The 25,341-nt window shown below is 32.8% G+C and overlaps 1 protein-coding gene and 1 pseudogene across 1 annotated transcript; both read right to left on the bottom strand.

Annotated features, from left to right (window-relative positions):
* Positions 1–11,830: 11,830 nt before the first annotated feature.
* LOC120074518 lies at positions 11,831–13,654 on the bottom strand (annotated as a pseudogene).
* An 8,743-nt stretch (positions 13,655–22,397) lies between these two features.
* Positions 22,398–24,187, bottom strand: LOC120074404 (probable glutathione S-transferase). The gene is made up of 2 exons (XM_039027517.1): positions 23,747–24,187; positions 22,398–23,003 (listed from the first exon to the last, which is right to left on the bottom strand). The coding sequence occupies exons 1-2, from the start codon at positions 24,056–24,058 to the stop codon at positions 22,635–22,637; spliced, it is 681 nt and encodes a 226-aa protein (XP_038883445.1). The 5' UTR covers positions 24,059–24,187; the 3' UTR covers positions 22,398–22,634.
* Positions 24,188–25,341: the final 1,154 nt, after the last annotated feature.

Below are 25,341 nucleotides of genomic sequence, written 5' to 3'. Positions count from 1 at the left end.
GGCATCTCTAGACACAAGATAGTTTGATATACTTCATAACAAAATGGAGTAGCTGAGAGGCTTAACTGAACTATCATGGAAAGAGTAAAAGCTTAAATGTCATATGGTCTTATTCTATAAAGATTTGGATTGGACTGAGGTTGTCTCATATACTATTTATACACTCAATAGATGCCCATATACCTCCATCAAATGCCTTACTGAAGGAAATCAAATACAAGGATTTTTCATGAGTAGCGGAAGAGATTGTTCCAAATTCCAATCCGATTGAACATAAACAATTACAGTACAAGAACGGAAACTAACATGTTATGCAAATATAGAAATTACAACATGCTCAAAGATGATACAAGGGATGGAGGATACATACCTTTGAAGAACCATTCTTCAAGATTCCCTCGATCTATCTCCAATCGTCCAAGAATAACACACTCGAACGCAACGACCAATATACAACACAAACTAAACAAACACAACCTCCACGAAACCAATTAAGTCCAACTCGATCCACGAACTGAGTGAGGACACCATCATAATGGTTATCTTGGTATTCTCGGTGTGAGAATCCAGAAATTGCAGGCTCTATATGATTTTGGCTTGAAGAAGAGACTGGAGGTCTATGATCGTGTAGACGATCGAGCAAATGGGAGATAAGATATTGTCTAGCGTATAGACGATGTGCTCGATTGTTTAGTAAATGGCAGCCTATCGCATAGACTTGCCACTCGATCGTTTAGCTATAATCAAAAGGTCAATGATCATATTGTCAACTCTTAAACGATTGTTTAGCTACGATCAGTTGAATGACTATCGTATAGTCAAAGTTGCACGATCGTTTAGTCTCTGTCAGCTATCACTTAGTGAAACTTTTTCCCTTGATAGCTTATCACCGTGAGTTATTTCCGAATGAAGTAACTCTTTTCAAATTTTAGGAAAACATTTTTTCTTTTATCTCATGGTTACCATAAAACCACCAATAACCTCCCACTCAATTGGTTATTAGAGAAAAAGAATTAATTATGTGATAATTAATTTATTATAAATAAATATGATAACCAACTTACCATATTATATTTATAACCTATAGTTTTAATACTTCATCTCATGAAACATACAAACTATAGTTCTTTTTCTATTTTATGGTACTTAATGTAAATCATATTTACATTAATTCCTCCGATTGATATATCTCATACATCACACCAATTATATCATATATAATTGAATTTTTTCTTGTTAATTTGAATACTTCAAATTAACCCCAAGAGCAGATTCTCAACTTGAATCCATTGAGCTACCAAGGGGACCTTATGGACCTGTAGCTTGAAGCTCCAATTGTACATGAATAACTGACTAAACTCTTTAGTCACGAGATCCACCATCAACAAGTTGTCGGACACTCCATTAAAGACCAACAACTGCACTCTTCTCACTTCAAATATATTTTTGTGTCTATATCAACCAATCAATAGTATGATAACCCTTCACAGATTGCTCGTAAGTACAACTGGGCCAATTTACTATTTTACCCCTGTAGTTACATCTAACTCCTTAAGTACCACTAATTTCTCTAATGAACAATAAGTCATAGTCTTACTATGATTGGGTCACCTCTTCTAAAGAGAGAATGTGGCCATTATGTTCAAGGCTCGGAATTAACCTTTAAGGGAGCAATCTATCTATTTACCCTTGTTTTGGGGAAGGAGTGAATTCCATCTTGTGTAACTGAGTTCCCAACTCCTAACCAGACAAATCCCAAAAAGGTAGGCTTGTTGAGTTGGCAATATGACCATTCAAACCCATACTAATCAAAGGACCGCCTTCAAAGGCAGGAGTTCCCAAAACACTCAGGATTAAGGTCATGTCACCTATAGTCGTTTTAGTGAGGTGTAAGTCTCAATAATCAACGACATTATATAAAGAGACGAATCATCTCGTGGTTCGGTCTTATACAAACTTTCTGTATAGGACACCCCTGATCGCATGTCTCCACATGAATGGTCAAGATTAGACCATCTGTAGTAGTTCACAACACTGGTAAACCTCTACAAAGTGGGTTGTATCCGTAGTGTCACTAGGAAAAGATATCCCTCCTTAATTCGTATACTACAGAACTTTTAGGTTATTACTTAAAGCATGATCCACTTATATATCTCATATACATGCTTAAGTTTACATATAATAACCACGTATCTTTGTTTATTGGATATGAGTAAATACAAATAAAATAACTCTTATTTTATTAATAACAATGTGTAAAAAGTTTACAAACTACGAGACTCCAGGAGAATTAGGACACCAATCCCAACACTTACTCCTCAAGAGAGATGGACAAATCAACCTCCAAAGTTAGACAATCTCAAAGTATTCGGATGTGTGGCCTATATCTATCAAAACTAGGGTAAACTCAAGTCAAGAACTGTGAAATGCACGTTTATTAGTTTCATCAAAGGGTAAAGGGATATAGACTTTGGCATCGTATTGAAAAGATGTGTGTTAACAGTCGAGATGTGATCTCCAGGGAAGCTGAAATGTACATGTTGTCAAAAAAAAAAAAAACATGATGTAAACTAAAAAACCAAGAGGCAAGTATTGAGGTGGAGTACCCTATCTGAAGGAACCGTTGAAGGTCCTTGAGTGGAAACGGGATCAGACCCAAATCCCAAAATTTATAGAATTATGAATTTTACAGAAACAAGAAATATAACTATTATGCATTTAAGAAGAAAATACAACATGCTAAAGAAAATTTACAAAAGAAAAAAATGGGTTTAGAAAACCCTTACCTTTGAAGATCGATCTTCAAAAGAAATCCCTTGAACCGATAGGAACACCACCACGATGGAAACCTCTGTATTCACTAGGTGAGAATCCAGAAATTTTATGGGCTCTGGCTATTCTGGACGAGGGAATTTGAAAGAGAAGAAAGGAGGAGGAGAATCGAGTGATTGGGAGTGATTGAAAGAGTTATAGAACCATTTTGTAAAAAAACACAAAGAGGAAGAAGATGAAGAAGAACTGTTCAACCCTCCCACTATCACATTGTATAGAGAAAAAAGGGGAAAGAGTTACAACTCCCTCCCTAAAATTATTTAAAAAAATAAAATTAATTTTAATAAAAACTTTAATATATATTTATATGATAACTACTTTATCATATAATATATATTAAACTATATATTATATCAAATATAACATATAACCTATAGTTTAATATTGTATCAAATACAATATAACCTATAGCTTAATTCTCGCAACAACGATATTTAATATAAATCCCGATTATATTAAATTTAATTATATGAATCCAATTCACATAATTAATATTTGAATCATATTCAAATATTTATTTCCTTCTAAATAAACTTTATATTATAATGTATCAAATACATTATAGTAATTATATCATATATGATTAGATTACATTAATTGTATCACATATAATTAATTCCTTTAATCAATTTGAATAATTCAAATTAATCCAAAAATTGATTCTCATTAATTCTCGTTGAGCTATAGAGGGAACCTCATGAACCTGTAGCTTGAAGCTCCAACGATACGTGAATAATTAATTAAATTATTCATCATCCGTTAACTGTCAGACACTCCACTAAAGACCGACAGCTGCACTTTTTGCACTACATATATATTTCTGTGTTCATTGGATATAACCAATCAATAGTATGATGACCTTTTACAAATTATTGTAAGTACAGCTGGCCAAAATTACCGTTTTTCCCTGTTATTTTATCTAACTCCTTAAGTACCACTGATCCCTCTAATGAACAATAAATCATAGTCCAACTATGAACATACCCCTCTCAGGCCAGGAGAAGGTGTGGTGCCACATTGTTCAAGTCCTAGAATCAGCCTTTAATAGAACAATTTATCTATTTACCCCGATGTTGGGGAATGGGTGAATTCCTTCTTGTGTAGCTTTGTTCCCAGCTCCCCAATCAAACGAATCCCTAAAATGGTAGGCTTGTTGTGTTTGTGATCTGGTCACTCCCACCCATACAAATCAAAGGACCGTCTTCATAGGTAGGAGTTCACAACTCACTCAGCATTTAGGTCATGTTACCTATGGTCATCCTAGTGAAATGTAAGTCTCTATTATGAACGGTGTTATGTAATGAGACTAGTCATTTCGTGGTCCGGTCTTATACAAACTCCTTTGTATAGAATATCCCTGCTCACATATTTCCACATGAATGATTAGGATAAAATCATTTGTAACACTTTACAACAATTATAACATTTACATAGCGAGCCGTACTCATAGTGTCATCAAGATAAGGTATCCCGTCTTATCCATCTACTATAGACCATTTAAATTATCACTTAAACATGATCCACTCGTATGTATCTACATCATGTTTAAGCTACAAGATAATCTTAGATGTTAGTTTATTGGTTTATGAATTTAATACAACTAAATGTCAAATAAAACATCACATATTTTATTAGATAAATAAGATGTTTGTACAATACAGTTACAAACTATAGAACCCTATGAGATTTAAGGCATCAACCCCAACACTATCACCCCACTTAAATAATTCATTCACCTAAACCTAACATAGAGGAAGTTAGTGAGGATGTTGATGAAGAATCTGAAGAAGGAGAGAGCTCATAATAAAGTATGGATTTCATAAACTATTCATTAGCCCATGATAGACAGAGAATGACTATTGTTCCTCCAATAAGGTTTGCAGAAGATGATAGTATCAATATGACACTAATTGTTATAGATTGCCTAATCAATGAAGAACCATCCACATTCTTAGAAGCAACACGTGGCACAAATGCAGAAAAATAGATTAAGGCCATGAACGAGGAAATGAATTCACTTATGGCTAATGATACTTAGACCTTAGTTCCTTTACCTAAAGGTTCAGTAGCCATTTCTTGCAAAGGGGTTTACAAACTCAAAGAAGGTGTACCAGGAATCTAGGATACTAAATACAAAGCGAGGCTTGTGGCAAAAGGGTTCACCAAAAGAGAAGGAATTGATTACATATAAATCTTCTTAAGTGAAACAAACTTCCATTTGATTGTTGTTATCAATAGTAGTTGAGAATGACCTTGAGTTAGACCAGATAGATGTGAAAATCGCCTTCATACATGTCATCTAACAGAAACTATTCACATGAAGCAGGCACAAGGGTATGAGGAAAAGGGAAAGGAACATCTTGTTTGTCTTCTAAATAAGTCAATATGTGGCCTCATACAGTCCTCTAGGTGTTGGTATCAACAGTTAATGAACACATGAGGAAAATCAGTTTCCAAAATAGTTCATATGACAATTGCACGTATGTGAACACAGATAAGTATTCTTCAATTGTTTACTTACTTCTGTACATTGATGATATGCTTTTGGCCTACAAATCAAAAGAGGACATTAAGAGAGTGAAAACTCTATTGAAGAAGGAGTTTGAAATAACAGATCTCGATGAGTCAATTAAAAAGAATTTTGGGCATTGAGATCTTAAGAGAAAGAAACAAAGGAATTTTGTACATTAGCCAATGCACCTACTGCAATAAAGTTTTAAAAGAATTCCAAATGGACAAGGCTAAATTAGTCACAACACCTTTAGCACAATATTTCAAACTCTCTGCTGAAAATTCACCAAAGGAAGATGAAGAAAAACATAAACAAGATATATCTGAAATCTCCTATACACAAACCGTTGGTAGTCTGATGTATTTAATGATTTCAACTCACCCAGATCTATCTTATGCATTTAGTTGGTGAATAGATACAAGGCCAACCCGAGAAAAAGATATTGGAAAGCAACAAAGTGGATTCTAAGATATCTAAAGGTTTCACAAGCGGCAAGCTTGACATACCAACAAAATTCAAATGAAAATAATGAGATTTATGTCTATGTTGACTCAGATTACGTAGAAGATCTTGATAAAAGAAGATCTTTATCTAGGTATATCTTCTTTATTGACAAAAATATTTTTCGCTAGAAGGTTACTCTTCAATCCGTAATAGCTCTTTCATCTACTAAGGCGGAATATATAACCTTAATTGAAGCTATAAAGGAAGAATTGTGGCTAAAGGGACTTCTAGAAGATTTTGGAGTAAAACAAAAGTCAATAAAGATATATTGTGACAATATAAGTACCATACATCTCTCAAAAAATAATTAATACCACAGGCTTAGCAAGCATATTGATATAAAGTATCACTTCATCATAAAATTCATTGAAGAGGGGACAATTGAAGCACATAAAATTCATACCACAGCCAATTCAACAATATGCTAACTAAACCAGTTACCCAAGCTAAGCTTGAACAATGTCTTGAGTTAATTGGTTTATTACAGCCAGAAAAAGGTTGAAGGGCAGATATAAGAAGCAGATAAGAACAGATTTTATTTCAAGGTGGAGATTTGGAGGGTTTCTATTAAAGCTCAAACTGAAATTAAAATCAGTTAATACCCACTAATTACCTTTAAATAAATTTGTATAAATGGGCTTCCCCTATCTGTTTTAAGGGAACTGATGTAATATCTTCACTTTTTTTTTTTTTTTTTTTTTTGTAACAAATAAAATTTCTGTTTCGAATAGTGGACGTAGGTCATTATTCGACCGAACCACTCTAAAATCTCTGAGTTCTTTTTTCTTCTTTCTACTCTCATCGGGTGTGTTCTTCTGCCTATGTAAAACAGTCTCCTTCTGGTGGTTATTGCTTTTATCTTCCTTCATTTGCTTGCCATGGTGATCTTTCTCCTTTTCAAGTGAGAAATTGTTGTGTCTGTAAACTTGTGAAGCTGAGTGTTAATTCCACTTCATCCTAACAAGAAATCACAACAGTTCTCTTAATTACAATCACTTAGTTCAAATTATCATGGTTTCAGGATTGTAACACTCCTTCTCTGTGCAAATTCTTAATTGAACTTTTTGCCCTTTCCTTCAATTGTGGCCTGACCTGAAGACATTTCTGTTTCCCTCTGCAAAGAAGGAATATATAGCATTTGTGTTTTCTTTTTGTGTAGGTTATAACTGAGTGTGGGATTTTCAACTCCAATATTGAGTATAAACTAGGTCACAGTGTACTCGGGTCACTGCTTCTTCCAATGATAATTTATGATTAGTTCATTATATTTGCTACAGGCTTTGTTAATCTATTATTCTTTTATCATATTATCAATTATCTTATGCCATGGAGTTGTCATATCGCCTAATAGACTATTTTGTTTTTTTCTTTCATAACCTTCATGTGTCTTTTCTGAAAAAATGTGCAGAGGGAAGCTGCTTTTAAATTGATGTATTATGTTTTCTGTAACAGAGTTGACAATCCATAAAATTCTGAAGACATTGTAACCAATATCGGTGGGTTTCTAGTGTGTCTAGTAGATAAGTAAGCTGAAATGGGAGGTTGCTGCTGTTGTTCTTCAAAAGGAACAGAATCAAATATTGCACCAGGCTACTATTGTGTCAGTATTGAATTTTTATTAGATGCTTATTGTCATCTTTTTATCAAATCAAATTCATTAGTGTTAGTGAGCACTATGCAGCCATTACCTAGCATTCATTCATTTCTTTATGATCATTCCCAACATGTCTAATTGTGTATAGTTGGTGGTCTTCCGATATAGTTTGTGAGATAATTAATGTGAGTTTACATCATTTGAGGCCCAAAACTGAAGCTAATAGTAGCGCAAGAATGAATTCTGAAGTAATTCGATGCATTATATGGATTTCAGCATCTTTATGTTTTCCACAGAAGTCTTCTACCTTAACATTAATCAACTTAGATTTTGAAGTGGACACATTAAAGGAATCTGAAATTGGACTTTCAAAGGGTTTAGAATATGTGGTCTTACCTATTGAAGAAGAGGATGTTTGTCCCATCTGTTTGGAAGGTGAAGTTTACCAACCCACCAAAGAATCTGTTGCCTTTCGATAATTGAGGTGTTTGGAAGGTGTTTGTGTTTAATTGTAAGTTCTTTTTGTTTATTTCTATGCCATTGCCAAGCGAATTTGAGTTTTATTAGTCTTTTCCCTTACTTTTGCAACCACTTGGATTTTTATCATATCATTTTTATTGATTTCTAGGTTTTCTTGCCTATTCAACACTAAGCATGCTATGGTACATTAACTCTATTTGTTACAAGAAAAGCTCATAAAAGCATTAAAGAGGAGCTATTCCTTGTATTTTTGTCTTGCTACTTACTTGAGTGATGGTGGTATTTCATTTGCTTTAAAGTTTTGAGTACTGTTAACATTCTGTCTTTTCTCTTTTGATTTGAGTAATCTTTTTTGCAGGCCTTGAAGTTATAGTACGCTACTAATGCACCTTAGTGCTACTCTATATCTATGAGAGCATAATGAAATTAGTTTAAATGACTTCATACACATGTTTTTTTTTCTATTGCTCTCTACCTTTTTTGATTAGATATTTCTCTGTGATTTTTTTTTTTTTTTTAGGGTTTGAAGAATCTCGAGGTATATTCTCTTATATCATTTTTGTTGATTTCTAGTTTCTTTTATTTGTTTGGTTTGGTTGAAGTGTTATTCATTAGTTTTATCTTGTTGTGAATATTATTGCTCCTGAATTATAATGCTTGATTCGTTTTTATATGAATATTTGCATAGCATGTTTATTATTGCTGGGTTTGCTGAAAAATATGAAGTGTGGCAGCTCTGAGTTCAAAGTTTCTTGCTTTATAAACATGTATGGAAAAAAAAGTTTCTTTTATGTGTAAATGGCACTTATGCATTTTGCAATGCTTCTAAAAGAGTTTGTTGGTGAAGGATAGAAGATAAACAATTCACCAAAGTTGCTTTTGTATTTCTTCTTCTTAAGTACTTGTCCTTTTGCTTATACTTTGTTCTAATTTTTCTTCTCCTTTATTGGGATGCTGAACTATATAACTTCAGTTGCTCTTTGTGCTCTTCTTCTATCAAATTCTTTACTAGATTTTAGTTGAGCTTATTATTATTATTTTGACTAATTTCTAGTTCAAAAGGTTTTGATGAATATTGGGAGCATGAAAGAAGTGGAGATGGTGGAAAAAGGTAAATGAATGACTTCTTCACTATTTTTATTTGAGGCGTACATCATTATTTATAGGGTTTGGACAAAGATTTTGTGAATGATCTTTTAAAAACAACAGTTTTTTTTTTTTTTTTTTTTTTTCCTTTTTTTTCCTTCCTTATTTTCCTTACATATTCTTATGTTTGTTATATCAAGGACTTGTATTTGATAAGTTTCAAGTTGTCAAAGTTTGTCACAAGTATAATGTTGATATGGAAGACTACTTTTGCATTATGTTATGTTCTTTGTTTTGTTTCACTTTCTTTAAAGACTAATTTATTAAATTTGGCTTTATGTATTAAGTTTCTCAACACAAGTCTTTAATATTTAATTTTCAGGGTTAGTGGTCATGAAAATTTCATTCACGGTGCAAATGTGATATGTTATTCAACTCTTACTCTCTTCTTTTAATTCGAGATTGATTTTGAGTGTTTAAATTAAGGTTTAAGATTGTTTGTTAATTTTTTGTGACAAGCTTCACTTAGATCATTTCGAACTCTTTCTAGATGTTTAACCTAGTTTATAACTCTTGGAAACTTTCTGTTGTAAATAGGGATTGATTCACGGTGTAGAATTAAGGTTTGTTGTTTTTTTACTAAATCTTGAACAAACCCACTAAAGTGTGAAGTTACCAAGCAAGTATTGGCGTTTGGCTAGGGACAAAATTTGTTGTACTATAGTTAGTCATGGTAATACCTTGTTGTATCGAGTTTTTTTTGTAAAACTTTTACAAGGTTTGATTATTAGTTTGCTTGTACTTGTCCCTTCAGGTACATTCGATAGTTTCCTTGTATTTAGTTTCTCTTGTAAAGACGTTATCAACATTCTTATTATATATGAAAATTCTTATTTATGTTTGTATCAATTTTGTGTTATAATAGGATTAGTTGTTGGTGGAAATATGCTAAACGTTTAATTATGACATTTTTTAAAAATTATCATTAATATTCATTTCTTTACCGAGGATACAACCACAAAAAATAAGTGTTGTGACAATTTTTAGATGTTATGAAATCCTAGTTTTGTTGTAGTGTTTAGATATTTATGAGTCATACTTTTAAAAACTAACGATTAAACTGCTACTAACTTGAATATAATTTTAAAATAATGGTAAAGTAAATAACAAAGCAACAAATTTATATGTGAAAATTGTGTCAGTTTATAAATGTTAGTGAAGTTTCATTGTTGACAATTAATTATTGTTATTAAAAGTTTAATTACGACATTCTTTTAAAAATGTCATTAATATTCACTTCTTTATAGGGTATACAACCACACAAAATAAGTGCCACGAATTTTGATTGTGATAGTTTTTAAATGTCATGACATTTAAGTTTTGTTGTAGTGTTTATGTATTTATTAGTCATAATTTTAAAAACTAATGATTACTTGCTACTAACTTGAATGTAATTTTAAAATATTGGTAAAGTAAATAATAAAGCAACAAATTTAATGTGAAAATGGTGTTTATATGTCTTAATTTTCAAAAAGTAAAAATCAATAACCAAATAGTTACCAAACAAGTTTAAGATTTGAAAAATATTTGTATATAAACATGTACACATATGTGAGAAAAAAAAATAAAAATGGGATTAATTTTTTACAAGTATATTAAAAATTATATATGTGTGTATTTGAAATTTTAAGTAATAAAAATTGGTTAATTGGTTAATAAGAAAGAAATAACGACTACCTCTACACAATTTTGAACTCTGGTAGCCAAAAAAACTAAAGTCCACCAACAAACCACTGAACTAAGCTCAGAATTTAGATTTTGGGGCATGCATTAATATATATTCATAATATAAATATATTTTTTATATTTATTAAGAACATAAATATATATATGTATATAACAACACAGTATAAGGGATACGTGCTTCCCTGTTGTTAGAGACTCTACCACGTCAGATACTAAGGAAGAGTCAAGAAAACACATCACAAGACTGCCATGTTACAAGGGTGAGTGATAAAGGGGAATTCCTTTAGTGCGGCAAGAAATCTGATAGGATTGGGTAATAACAAACAATATTCTTTTTTTGTGTATTGGGCCATGTGTCCTCATATCATTAGTCATTTATTAAATAATCTTTTAATTCTTTTGTATCCCTAAAATAGGGAATAGTGTATAAATTAGGGTTGGTTGCCCCTTTCCAATGCAATCGTGTAATACGAAGAGGTAAGCGATTTCAATTCTTCTTCTTTTAATTTCCTAACTTGGTATCAGAGCTAGCTATGGCCAATGCCACTATTACAGGATCCGGCTTGATCAATGAATCAACGAAGTTCAGCACTAAGGCAATTCTCCTTCATGACTCACCTTTGTGACATGGCAGTCTTCAGGTGATGTGTTTTTTTTTACTCTTCTTTGGTAGCTGACGTGGTAGAGTCTCTAACACCTGATCCCTTCATAAATCGGCCTCTAAATCAACTAATCGTTAAATTAACTAATAGATGATTTAGAAATGTCTTCAATTTTCAATGACAAAAACCGCATCTTGTCTTTAAAAATTGAAAAATTGGAGAGGAAAAAAAATGGAAATAGAAGAGTACATCAATAAAAATCTGTCACGTGGCCATTTTTCTTTTTTTAATAAATATTGGATTTTATTTATTTTTAAAATCTTCTTCTAAGTAAGGAAAATGGAATGGATGTAATATATTAGGTTGCATCCTACAAATGATCTCACGTATTAGAGACGTCAATATAATACAGTAATTTAATTTACGAGATTGAGAGAATATAATTTAACCCTCATTTAGAAGGCATATTCACTCTCACAGCTTAGAATCCACATTATTGATTCTATAAAGAGTTTGAGCATAAACAAAAAGGTCTTGTTTTGGAGGCAGAATCTCTTTCACAACGCTATGGTTTATAATCTCTTCACTCCATTTGGTTAGTTTTGGGAACCTGTGTCTGCTCAAAATCTCAAACCCAAGAGTTGCCTGCATGATAGGAACCCAATAGCCTATAACGATGTCTACAATGTCCACTAACCCAATGCTGTCTCCTCCAAAGAATTTATTGTTGCCATTAAGTTTAAGCTCATTCTCAACTGCTTCCAGTACCTTGCATGCTTCCTCTACAGCTTTCTCTCTCCCTTCTCTTCGACTTCTAGCAGCTTTCTTCCCCGCACACATAAACTGAACCAACTCCCAAGAAAAAAGTTACAAAAGAAAATGAGCATTACACTAATTCCAAACATAAAATTACTTTATCATGATATGATTTTAAATCACTGATCAATCATAAAAATTGATTAAATTGATCGGTTATTATAAATTTAATCATATCAATAATTCAACGCTCTCTTTTTCTCATTTATGTGGACTTGAAAATGACATCATTACAAAGCTTTGAATACATGTTCCTTTTGAGCCCTAGTTTTGAAATTATTATTTGGTCGAATATGTATATGTATATGTATAGTTCTTTATATATTATATTTTATATAATAAAAAATATTAATTTTTTAATGTTATTTTTTAAATATATTATTGATGTTTCATAAATTTTAGTTAATATGACTTATTTCTAAATATTTTAAACCTAATTAAATTTTGAAAAATGAAATAATAAATACAAATTTATAGTATTAATAAATTTATTAAAAATAAAAAAATACAAAATAACTTTAATAAAAATATAAACTTAATAATATTTAATTAAAAAATCTAAAATATACATATATATTTTTATATAACTAAATAATAAATATCCAATTGACTAATTTAATGGGTTGGGCTTGACCAAACTTTGATCCAATGAGTCAAGCTTGGTTGGGCCCTGGACTTGACTATTAAAAAGTTGGATTAATCCGATTCAAGTAGCCCAAACAATGTTTTAAGCTCTTAATCTTGGGTCTTTACTTTTAATAGGTTGTCCAATGATGAGTGATGTGATAAATCAGCGAGAAATTTAAAATCTATTACCTGAATAAACTATATATTACCTAAATTATAGATGAAATAATTGTTTAACTGTTTATATAATTAAATTTACCATAATCCATTAACTTAAACTTTTGGGACAATCAGTAATTTAATATGACATCAAAGCAGGAAACAATCCAAATTTTCAAGGCTACAAGTGATGGGAGTGTTAAAGTGTTGATATAATTAAATTTACGATAACACATCTCCTCAAGCTTTTCCATTTACGATTTCTTGTTCTGACAGCATGTCAAATTACCGTGTATTTTAAAAAGTTTTTACCTTAGAAAGAATATATTATTTGATCTTTTTATACACTTAATTCTTAACATTTTACTATCCAAATTGTGTTACCTTGTCATCTATATACTTGGCAAGAAATCTCGCTTGAGCTCTTTGATAGGGATGTTGAGGCAAGATGCGGTTGGTTTTTCAATGTTCATCAATGTATTCGAGAATGATAAGAGACTCTACAATAGGTTTTTCATTGTGAACGAGCACAGGGACCTTCTTGTAAAGTGGATTGTTTTTGAGAAGCAAATGACTCTTGTTGGCCAAGTCTTCCTCAACATATTGGTAGCTTAGGCCTTTGAGTTTGAGAGCCAACTCCACTCGGCGACTGAACAGACTCAACCAAGTACCAAAAAGCTGCAGCTGTTCCGTCATTGTTTCTTTCACCGCAAAATGCTTGGATTTTTTTTTTTTTTTTGAGTAGTTAAAAAGAAATGTTAGTCTAATGCCTAAGCTCAAGAAGTTGTTTTCTTGCCATTTATAATGATAATAAATAAGGGGGAACTTTTAATACCCATATTTCTTTTATACCCCTAATTTAAATTTAAAGGGCTAATTAGGCTCCAAACTTGAAATTGGTCCAGTAGGGTATTATAGCAGACTCCAACTCCATGTTTGAGGTTCGAAATATAATCCTAATGTCTGGCTATTTATATTTACAATTATATATAATGATACTATTAAAAATCTCTCTTTATTATCATATTTGTGATTTTCTATCTAGCATCTCTCTTCCCCTTTGTTACAATATTTACCATTTTCAATCTAGACTATAACTCACTGACTATAATAATCAACTTAGCGCTTCAAATATTCCTTAAACTTTTATGGTGGATCATTTTAACTCACATATATCTTATAACAATCTTAACAAGTATCTGTTTGAGCTTTATAAACTTTGATATTAAATTAGATAAAAATGAAATTTTATCTCAAAACTAATTGAAAATTAGAGTTAGAGGAATAGAGTAACTCTTGTATTTTATAAAAGTTGAGAGATCTTATTATCTTTTCGATATAAGATCGTGAAAGTTAAAATGATGAGATTAAATTATAATTATAGCAATAAAAACAAAATTTTATAAAAGAAATATTTAAAACCAAGATTTAAAGTGTGTTGATATCGACGCAAGTCTCAATTATATTGTGGAAACGTTAATAAAATATCAATGTGATCAGATAATTTTGAGAAATTAATATATATATTACAATTAGCAAATAAACATCTTTTACTTTTCTAATTAGTTAAGATACTTATTATTAATAATATATTCATATTTAGTTATATTTTCTATCGATCGTTTTATATTCTGTGAGAATTTTACGGTATATTCAAAATATCAATTTACTCTTATATATTGATATTTGAACTTATATGGACATGTGAAAATGTCAATTTCCTCCTCCAAGATTGTGTCCATCTACTCTTCGTAGTTCAACTAGTTAATTCATGGTGATCTCATTCAAAAGGTCAAATTAATGTTTGAATCCTCTGCCATCACATTTGATTTTTTTTTTTTTAAACCCCTTTTGAGATGGTAATAAACCAAATGTGTCTTTTCACTTAACCACGTCTCTACAAAGTACAAATTAGGTTAGACAGCCATTCTGGAAGTGGCAAGTTAATTTAGCTTCCTAGCATAGAGCTTATTAAATGTTAGTTCAATAAATTCTAATAATAATAATCAAATCTTCATAATCAACTACATCAAGCATGTGCTATCGACCTCGAAGTTATAGATTCGATCACACACCTCATATATTATCCACAAAAAAAAAAAAGTTTGGTAGTTATATAATTTCGACTAAAATGTGAAATTAATTAAGTTTAAATCTCTCAATCTCACTTGTTTAATCATCAAAAGCAAGTGTTGTTTTTTTAGCAAATTAAACAAACCACTTAGTTAAAATAAGTAGCTAGATTTTCTGAGTTAATGAACCCTAGGTAGAACATTCAGTGGGAGGTAAATAGGTATATGATATTTCACTTTACTTCTACACATTTCTCCCTAAAAAGTTCACACCATGAGGATCTATCCTCGGCTTCGAGGCACCTCTGGAGTGTTCCCCTACGAGTGGCATTTGGGTAGGTCAATATCAAGGTAAATGGAGAGAATGTTTATAGTAAGCGGGAGCGGAAGGTGTGATAATATAACTCTCGATCTCTCTCATTGGGTTGGATAAAGTTTTGTGCATCGCCTCGTGGCACCCTAGGAGTGTCCCCTTAAAGGATGGCAATTTTGCACAACTCTTTATTTGATCTCCAGTAATGGATAGGGTTGCTTTAATCTCTTGTCCTAATTGGCTTTTTCCTAAGGTTGGCTCATTAGGGCGGGATCTAAGGCCTAAAAAGAGGGGTTACATTTATACAGAATTGTTAAAGATGTTAACAAATTCTGGGCCGAACAATGGTGACTATTAGATTCAATTACAAAGATTTGTTTCTATCTAATGGTTGAGATTGTCTCATTCCAGTGAAGGGACACTTGATCACCCTACGGTGACTTTTATCCTGCCTCACTGGAGCATCATTTCAAAATAGATGTCACTTAGGGTACACTAGACTATTTTGCTAAAACTTGATTGGTTTTATAAAGTGGTATATGCAAATAATGATGTTCCCAGGGTTCGTCGATTAGCGTATTTTCACACTTTCGAGTGAACTTATTAAGTTTATTCATTTTTCAGTAATTTTAATATGGCTACCGCTACACTTTCATTACTTGCCGCTGATAAACTGACTGACGAAAATTATACTAATTGGAAGGATACTATTGACACGATTTTGATCATCGATGACCTAAAGTTCGTCCTTACGAAGGAGTATCCTTCTATTCCACCTCCTACTATTGCTTGAAACGTTTGAGACGAATATGAGTGTTGGACACGGGCGAACGAAAAGGCCTGAGCGTATATCTTAGCCAGCCTTAACGACGTTTTGACCAAGAAGTATGAGCTCATAATCACTGCACACAAAATTATGTAGTCTCTAAGGGGAATATTCGGACAATCGTCCGCGCAGCTGATGCACGACGCTCTGAAGTACATCTTCAATTCACGCATGAAAGAGGGAACATCTATTTGGGAACATGTTCTCAATATGATGGTCCACTTCAACGTGGCGTAGATGAATGGGTTGAGCATCGATGAGGCCAGCCAGGTTAGCATTATTCTAGAGTCGTTACCAGAAAGCTTCCTTCACTTTGTAAGTAAAGTTGTTCTGAACAGGGTTGATTACAACCTCATAACTCTACTCAATGAGTTGTAGACTTTCCAATCTTTGCTGAAAAACAAGGAGAACAAGGTTGGTGAGGCAAATGTTGCCTCATCTTTTAAAAAGTTCCAAAAAGGTTCGACCTCTAAAACTAAGTTTGCACCTTCTTCTTCCGACACCAGAAAGTGGAAGAAGAAGAAGTGTGGTAAGGGGAAGGCGCCTGCTAACACATAACCAGATACTCCAAGGGGTAGGCAACCAATGAGTGTTGACAAAGGAAAGTGCTTCCATTGCAACCAGGACGAGCATTGGAAGCGGAACTGCCCAAGATAATTTGGCTGAGAAAAAGATGCACAAATAAAGTAAATGCAATTTACTAGATTTGGAAACTTGTTTAGTGAAGAATGATGATTCTACCTGGATTATTGACTCTAGGGCCTAACCATGTTGTTCTTCATTTCAAGGAATTAGTTCCTGGCAGCAGCTTAGTGCTAGTGAGATGACGAAACGAGTTGGAATCAGGCACGTTGTCTCAGTTGTAGTTGTGGGAGATCTCTGGTTGACTTTATAGAATAAGTTTATGATTTTGAATGATGTATGTGTAGTTCTCGAGTTAAAGAGGAACTTAATTTCTGTAAAGTCTTTGCTTGAATGTAATTATCAACTAAATTTTTCTGTTAATAAAGCTTTTATTTCGAAAAATGGTGTTGACATATAGTCAACTCAACTAGAAAATAATTTGTATGTGCTAAGGCCGTTAGCAAAAAATGGCCTCTATAACATAGAGATATTTAAAACTGTTGTAACTCAAAACAAACAACTTAAAATTTCTCCTAAAGAAAATATCCAACTTTGGTACCTACGTTTAGGACACATTAATCTCAATACGATTGAGAGGTTGATGAAGAATGGACTTCTCAGCGAGTTAGAAGAAAATTCTTCACCTGGGTGTGAGTCATGCATTGAAGACAAAATGACTAAAAGATCTTTTACTGAAAAAGGTTATAGGACCAAAGAGCCTCTGGAGCTAGTGTCAGACTTCTGTAGTCCGATAATGTACGAGCTAGGGGAAGTTATGAATATTTCATCACTTTCACTGAAGATTATTCAAGGTATGGGTACATTTATTTAATGCAACATAAGTCTGAATCATTTGAAAATTTCAAAGAGTTCAAGGCTGAAGTTGAAAACGCGTTAAATAAAACGATTAAAACACTTCAATCGGATCGAGGTGGAGAGTTTTTAGATCCAAAATTCCAGAACTATATGATAGAACATAGAATAGTTTCCCAACTCTCAGCACCTGGTACACCTCAGCAAAATGGTGTATCAGAGAGGAGAAATCAAACCCTATTGAACATGGTTCGTTCAATGATGAGTTACGCTTCCTTACCTAACTCGTTTTAGGGTTTTGCAGTAGAGATTGCAGCTTATATCCTGAACTATGTTCCCTCCAAGAGTGTTTCCAGAACACCTTTGGAGTTGTAGAATGGTCGTAAAGCAAGTTTACGTTATTTCCGTATCTGGGGTTGCCCAACACATATGCTTGAGGCTAATCCTAATAAATTGGAACTATGTTCGAGGCTATGCCTATTTGTAGGCTACCCCAAACGAATGAGAGGAGGTTAATTTTATGATCCTAAAGAAAACAAAGTGTTTGTATCGACAAATGCTACTTTTCTTGAGGAGGATCATATAAGAGAGCACATACCTAGAAGCAAAATTGTGTTGAATGAGCTTTCTAAAGAAACTACTGAATCTTCAACAAGAGTTGTTGAAGAGCCTACTACCTCAACAAGAGTTGTTAATGTAGGATCATTTAGTAGGTCAAATCCACCTCAAGTGTTGAGGAAATCTCGATGTAATGGGAGGGTTGCGAACCCACCTAATCGCTATATGGTTTTAACTGAAATCCTATCTATGGTAGCTGATGGCAAGGTTGAGGGTCCATTGTCTTACAAGAACGCAATGGAGGATGTTGACAGAGATGAAAGAATCAAAGCCATGGATCTCAAAATTGAGTCTATGTACATCAATTAAGTTTCGGATCTTGTAGATCAACCTGATGGGGATAACCTATAGGTTGTAAATGGATCTACAAGAGAAAACGAGGTGCTGATGGGAAGGTGCAAATCTTCAAGGCTAGATTGATGGCAAAAGGTTATATGCAGGTAGAAGAAGTCGACTATGAGGACATTTTCTCATCTGTTGCCATGTTGAAGTTTATCCGAATCCTCCTATCCATTGCCTCATATTATGACTATGAGATATGGAAAATGGATGTCAAGACTGCTTTTCTAAATGGCAATCTTGAGGAGGCCATTTATATGGTGCAACTCAAGGGATTCATAGTCCAAGGTCAAGAGCAAAAGGTTTGCAAGCTGAATCGGTCCATTTATGGACTAAAATAGACATCTCGATCTTGGAATATAAGTTTTGATACTGTGATTAAATCTTATGGCTTTGATCTAAATGTTGATGAGTCTTGTGTCTACAAGAATATCATCAATAGTTCAGTAGTTTTTCTAGTATTATATATATACGATATCCTACTCATTGGGAATGATGTGGGCTTACTAACTACATTTAAGAACTAACTAGCAATCAAATTCCAAATGAAAGATTTGGGATAGGCTCAGTTTGTTCTTGGTATTTAGATCTTTCGGGATCGTAAGAACAAAATACTAGCACTGCCTCAGGCATCGTATAGATGTTGACCAAATACTCGATGCAAAATTCCAAAAGGGTCTTATTGCCTTTCAGGCACGAAGTTACTTTGTCTAAGGAACAGTGTCCTAAGACACCTCAAGAGGTTGAGGAAATGAGATGGGTCCTCTATACATCTGCTGTAGGCAGTTTAAAGTATGCGATGTTATGTACTAGACCTAACATCTGCTACACGGTAGGGATAGTCAGTTGATATCAGTCTAATCTAGGATATGATCACTCAACAGTCGTCAAGAACATCCTCAAGTATCTTCGGAGAATAAAGAACTACATGCTTGTGTATGGTTCTAAGGATTTGATCCTTATAGGATACACTGACTCTGATTTTCATACTGATAGGGATTCTTAAAAATCCATTTCAGGATCAGTGTTCACTCTTAATGGAAGGGTTGTAGTATGGTGTAGCACCAAGTAGGGGTGCATCGTGGACTCCACCATGGAGGTCGAGTATGTAGCGGCTTGTGAAGCTGCTAAGGAGGCCGTTTGGCTCAGAAAATTCCTGACTGATCTAGAAGTTTTTCCAGACATGTTAAAGCCCCTCACACTTTATTATGATAATAGTGATGTTGTGGCGAATTCCCATGAGCCTAGAAGTCATAAGTGCGACAAGCACATTGCGCGAAAATACCATCTCATCCAAGAGATTGTGCATCGGGGACGTGATTGTTATGAAGATAGCTTCAGAGCATAACATTGGTGATCCGTTTAAAAAGGCCCTCACGACTACAGTGTTTAAAGATCACTTGCAAAGTATGGGTCTATGGGACAGACCACAGCTAGACTAAGGCAAGTGGGAGATCTTGTACTAGGCTTGTTTGTGCCATAGTTTACTATTTTGTGTACTTGTAATTTGATTATCTTGTACACCCCACTAGCTTTAGGACGAGTGGGAGATTGTTGGGGTTGATGTCCTAAATCTTGTAGGGTTCTGTAGTTTGTAAACCTTGTATGAACAAACATTTTTGTGATTAATAATATATGATATTTTATTAACTTCTGTCTATGAAATATATGATATTTTAGTTGCATTAACTACAAACCAATAAACTAACATCCAAGGTTACTTTTGTAACTTAAACATGTATGTGGAGACATACAGGTGGATCATGTTTAAGTGATAACCTAAATGGTCTGTAGTATATGGATAAGGTTGTGTACGTTATTCTAGTAACACTACGAGTATGGCCCGCATTGTAGGTGTTACAAATGTTGTAAAGTGCTACAAATGATATGATCCTGATCATCATGTATTAGATATGCGAGCGGGGATATTCTATACAAAGGAGTTTGTATAAGACCGGACCATGAAATGCTTAGTCTCGTTATATAATGTCATTCATAATAGAGACTTTCATTTCACTAGGATAATCATAGGTAACATGACCTTAATCCTGAGTGTGTTGTGAACTCCTACCTATGATGATTTGCATGGCTAAGAGTGGCCAGATCGCCAACTCAATAAGTTTACCATTTTGGAGATTCATTTGATTGGGGAGCTAGAAACTCAGCTACACAAGATAGAATTCACTCATTTTCTGAAGCAGGAGTAAGTAGATAAATTGCTCCATTAAGGGCTTATTTCAGATCATAGACAATATGGTGTCACACCCTCTCTTGGCTTGAGAGGGGTTTGGTCATAGTGGGACTATGATTTATTGTTCACTAGAGAGATCAGTGGTACTTAAAGAGTTAGATGTAACTACAGGGATAAAACAGTAATTTGGCTCAGGTGTACTTACGAGCAATTTGTGAAGGGTCATCATACTGTTGATTGGTTATATCCAATGGACACGAAAATATATCTATAGAGCGAAGAGTGCAACTATCGATTTTTAGTGGAGTGCCCGACGAATGGTGGATAATGTGATTAAAGAGTTTAATCAGTATCACTTATCGTTGGAGCTTCAAGCTACACGTTCATAAGGTCCCCTTGGTAGCTCAATGGATTTAAGTTCAAAATCAGTTCTTGGGTTAATTTGAAACATTTAAATTAATAAGAAGGAATTTAATTATATATGATATAATTAAATTAATTCATTTATATATGATATAATTGATATAATGTATTTGATACATTATTGATTAATTGGAGGAATAAATATTTGAATCATGAATAAGATTCATAGTTATTAAATTTAAAATAAATATGATTTATATTAAATGCCATAAAATAGAGAAAAAAAACTATGATTTATATATTGTATATGATGCAATATTTAAACTATATGTTATAAATATAATATGATAAGTTGGTTGTCATATTTATTTATAATTTATTAATTATTTGATAATTAACCCTTTTTCTCTCTAATCACCCTTAATGGGGAGTTATTCGATTTTATGGCAAAAATGGAATAAAATAGAATTTGATTTTATTATTCCAGAGAAGAGTGTTACATGACTTGTGAACTACTACACGATTCTTGAGAGACTATACGATCGAGTAAGAAAGAAAGTCTATGCGATAGACTTGATCGCTTACATGATAGCTTTTGTCCTTCTCGATCGTCTTCATCCTCCAACTCCAAACTCCCCTCTAATCAAAATTAGCCAGAGCCCACTACTCATAGATTCTCACATCGAGAATACCAAGGTCACCAAGTATTAGTGTCCTCCTTTTGGTTTGAGTTCTCGTTGCTGTTTTCTGCTGTTTGAGAAGAATTCGTGACTTGTTTGACACGTTCGTGAATAAGTACGATCGAGGGATTAATTTGAAGAATAGTTCTTCAAAAGTATAATCTCTAAACCTTTTGTTTATTATGAGAAAGCATGTTGTAATTTAGTTTTATGTATAATCTGTTCTTGTTGACTGTAAATGTATGTGTTCAATCGAAATGGGATTTGGACAATCCGCTTTCGCTTAAAGGTCTCTATCAAAAGAGTTCCTTCACTTGATACACTACTAGTATATGTCTGATATACACTTGATACACTGTTGATACACACTTGATACACGATTAAAAATGACTAATTATTTAAATTTTTTTTAAAAAAATCATAAAAAATATTTTTTTGAAAAACACTTTTTTTCTCTATTTATTCCAAACATGCCCAGATTATTAAAATGAGTATACTAAACTGAGTGTTGATGAGCTTGAGCTTTAGGTTGAACCTCCTTGGCCTATTGTACATTGGTATTTAAAATGAAATAAACAACATCATTTAAAAATGGGGGAAAACTACAAAAGGGATAAAAAAATGTAGTAAATACAAAAATTAAAATGAGTAATAACTCATTTTGCTGCAAACAAAAAAACAAAACGTATACACAACTGATATGTCAGTTGAGCTACCCTCATGTTGCGTCCTTAATAGATTATCTCACATATTAGACACGTCAAGATAATATGGTAATTTTATTTCTGAGATTGAGAGAATATAATTTAACCATCTTTTAGGAAGCCATATTCACTCTCACAGCTTAGAACCCACAGTATTGATTCTATAAAGAGTTTGAGCATAAACAAAAAGGTCTTGTTTTGGAGGCAGAATCTCCTTCACAACGCTATGGTTAATAAGCTCTTCACTCCATTTGCTTAGTTTTGGGAACCTCTGGCTGCTCAGAATCTCAAACCCAAGAGCTGTTTGCATGACAGGAACCCAATAGCCTATAAAGATGCCTACAATGTCCACGAACCCAATTCTGTCTCCTCCAAAGAACTTATTGTTGCCATCAAGTTTAAGTTCATTCTCAACTGCTTCCAATACCTTGCATGCTTCCTCTATAGCCTTGTCCCTCCCTTCTCTTCCACTTCTAGCAGCTTTCCTCCACGCACCAAAAAACTGAACCAACGCCCAAGAAAAAAAAATTATATGGGTAGAAATCAATACTAATTGGAAAATAAATGAGTATTACATGAATTCAGACACAAAATTACCTCTTGCTCTGACTGTATGTTAAATAATTGATCAACAATAAAACTTAATCAAGTTAATGGGCTATTATAAATTTAATTATATCAATAATTCAATACTCTATTTTCCTTATTTGTGGACTTGAAAATGACATTAAAAAATAAAAATTCAATTGACTAATTTAATGGGTTGGGCTTGGTCGAACTTTGATCCAATGAGTGAAGCTCGGTTGGACTCTGGACTTGACTATTAAAAGTTGGTTTGTTCGGATTCAAGTGACTCAAACAATGTTTTAGGCTCTTTACCCTTAGATCTTTACTTTTAATAGGCTGCCCAATGATGAAAGTGATGTTAAATCACCAAGAAATTCAAAATCTATTACATCGTCAACTATAATTTATTAGCTTAAACTTTTGGGACAATCAATATTTTAACATAACATCAAAGCAAGAGATAATCCAAATTTTCAAGCCCACAAATGAGGGAGTGTGCTAAAGTATTGATATAATTAAATTTACCATAACACATCTTTTCAAGATTTCCATATATCGATTATTTCTTGTTTTGACACCATGTCAAATTAACGACCATTTTCAAAAGTTTTTAGCTTGAAGAATAAAATTTGATCTTTTATACATATTCTTAACATCTTACAGTCCAAATTTCGTTACCTTGTCATCAATACACTTGGCAAGAAATCTTGCTTGAGCTCTTTGATAGGGATGTTGGGGCAAGATGGGGTTGGTTGTCCAATGTTCATCAATGTATTCAAGGATGATGGTTGACTCTGAAATTGGGTTTCCATTATGAACAAACACAGGAACCATCTTGTAAATTGGATTGTATTTGAGAAGCAAATGGCTCTTGTTGGCTATGTCTTCCTCAACATATTGGTAGCTTAGGCCTTTGAGTTTGAGAGCCAACTCCACTCGGAGACTGAACGGACTCGACCAGAAACCGAACACCTGCAATTCTTCCGTCATTGTTTCTTTCTCTGCACAATGCTTGGATTTTTTGGAGTAATTAAATGGAAACGTTAGTTTAATGCCTAATTTCAAGTTGTTCTCTTTCTTACTTAAAGCTACAGTCTACATTTACAATTTATAATAATAATAACGGTCAGTAAATAAAGAGAAACTTTTAATACCCCTATTTCTTTTATATCCCAATTTACATTTTAAAGAGCTGTTTGGCCTCCAACTTGAATCTGGTGGAGTGAGATATTACAGCACACTCTATATTTGAGGTTATAAATATAATAATGGTGTGTATAACTATTTATAACCTACAATTATCTACAATAATACTATTTAAAATTCTTCTTTATTACCGTATTTACTATTTCCTAATGATCATCTCTTCTCCTCTTTGTTACATTATTTATTATTTTTTATCCAAACTACTACTCGCTGAGTATTATAACTAATTTAGCATCTCAGATGCTCTCTAAATTTTTATCGGTGAATAATTTTAACTCATATATGTCTTATAAAAATTTTAGCATATATCTATTTGAGCTTCATAAATTTTGATACCAAATTAGACAAAAATGAAATTTCATCTCAAAATTAATTGAAAATTACAATTAGAAGAGTAACTCATTTATTTTATAAAAATTGTGAGATCTATGATTCTAACACTGATGTTTAAAATTAAAATAATGATAGTTAATTATAATTATACCAATAAAAACAAAAATTTCTTTAAAAAAATATTTAAAACAATATTTAAAATATTGAAATCGTGGAAACCTTGATAAATATTAATATGATCGGATAATTTTGAAATTTGGAAAAAATATATAGTAAAATTAACAAATAAACATCTTTTTCTTTTCTAATTAGTTAGGATACTTATTATTAATAATATATTCACATTTAATTACATTTAGTTGCTATAATTTTATATTTCATCAACCTTTTATATAATGAAAATACAATTTACTCCTTATGTTGATTTGAATTCATATGGACATATGAAAATGTCAACTAATTGTGTACTCCTTTGAAATTGTGTCCACTTATTCGAGCATGATTAAACTAATTAATGCATTTTAATCTCAATTAAGAGTCAAATTAATGTTTGAATCCCCACCTTCACATTTGAACTTTCTTTTAAGTCCCTTTTGGAGATGGTAATAAACCAAATTTGTCTTATCACTTAACTACACGGTCTCTACAAAGTACAAATTAGGTTAGAACTTACTGATAGTCATCATGGAAGTGACAAGTTAATTTATCTCCCCATATAGCTTATTAAATGTTTT

This window comes from Benincasa hispida, chromosome 3 (assembly GCF_009727055.1).
Source record: "Benincasa hispida cultivar B227 chromosome 3, ASM972705v1, whole genome shotgun sequence".
Taxonomy (NCBI): Eukaryota; Viridiplantae; Streptophyta; class Magnoliopsida; order Cucurbitales; family Cucurbitaceae; genus Benincasa; species Benincasa hispida.
The sequence above is the reverse complement of the archived record's forward strand: the minus strand, read 5'-3'. Positions and strand labels throughout refer to the sequence as shown.

Bases quoted from the DNA above. Each gene is read 5' to 3' on its own strand.
- LOC120074404 (XM_039027517.1), bottom strand. From the start codon at position 24,058: ATGACGGAAGAATTGCAGGTGTTCGGTTTCTGGTCGAGTCCGTTCAGT. The intron at 23,004-23,746 runs GTAACGAAATTT...GCGTTGGTTCAG, and splicing joins CCAAGTGTATTGATGACAAG to TTTTTTGGTGCGTGGAGGAA.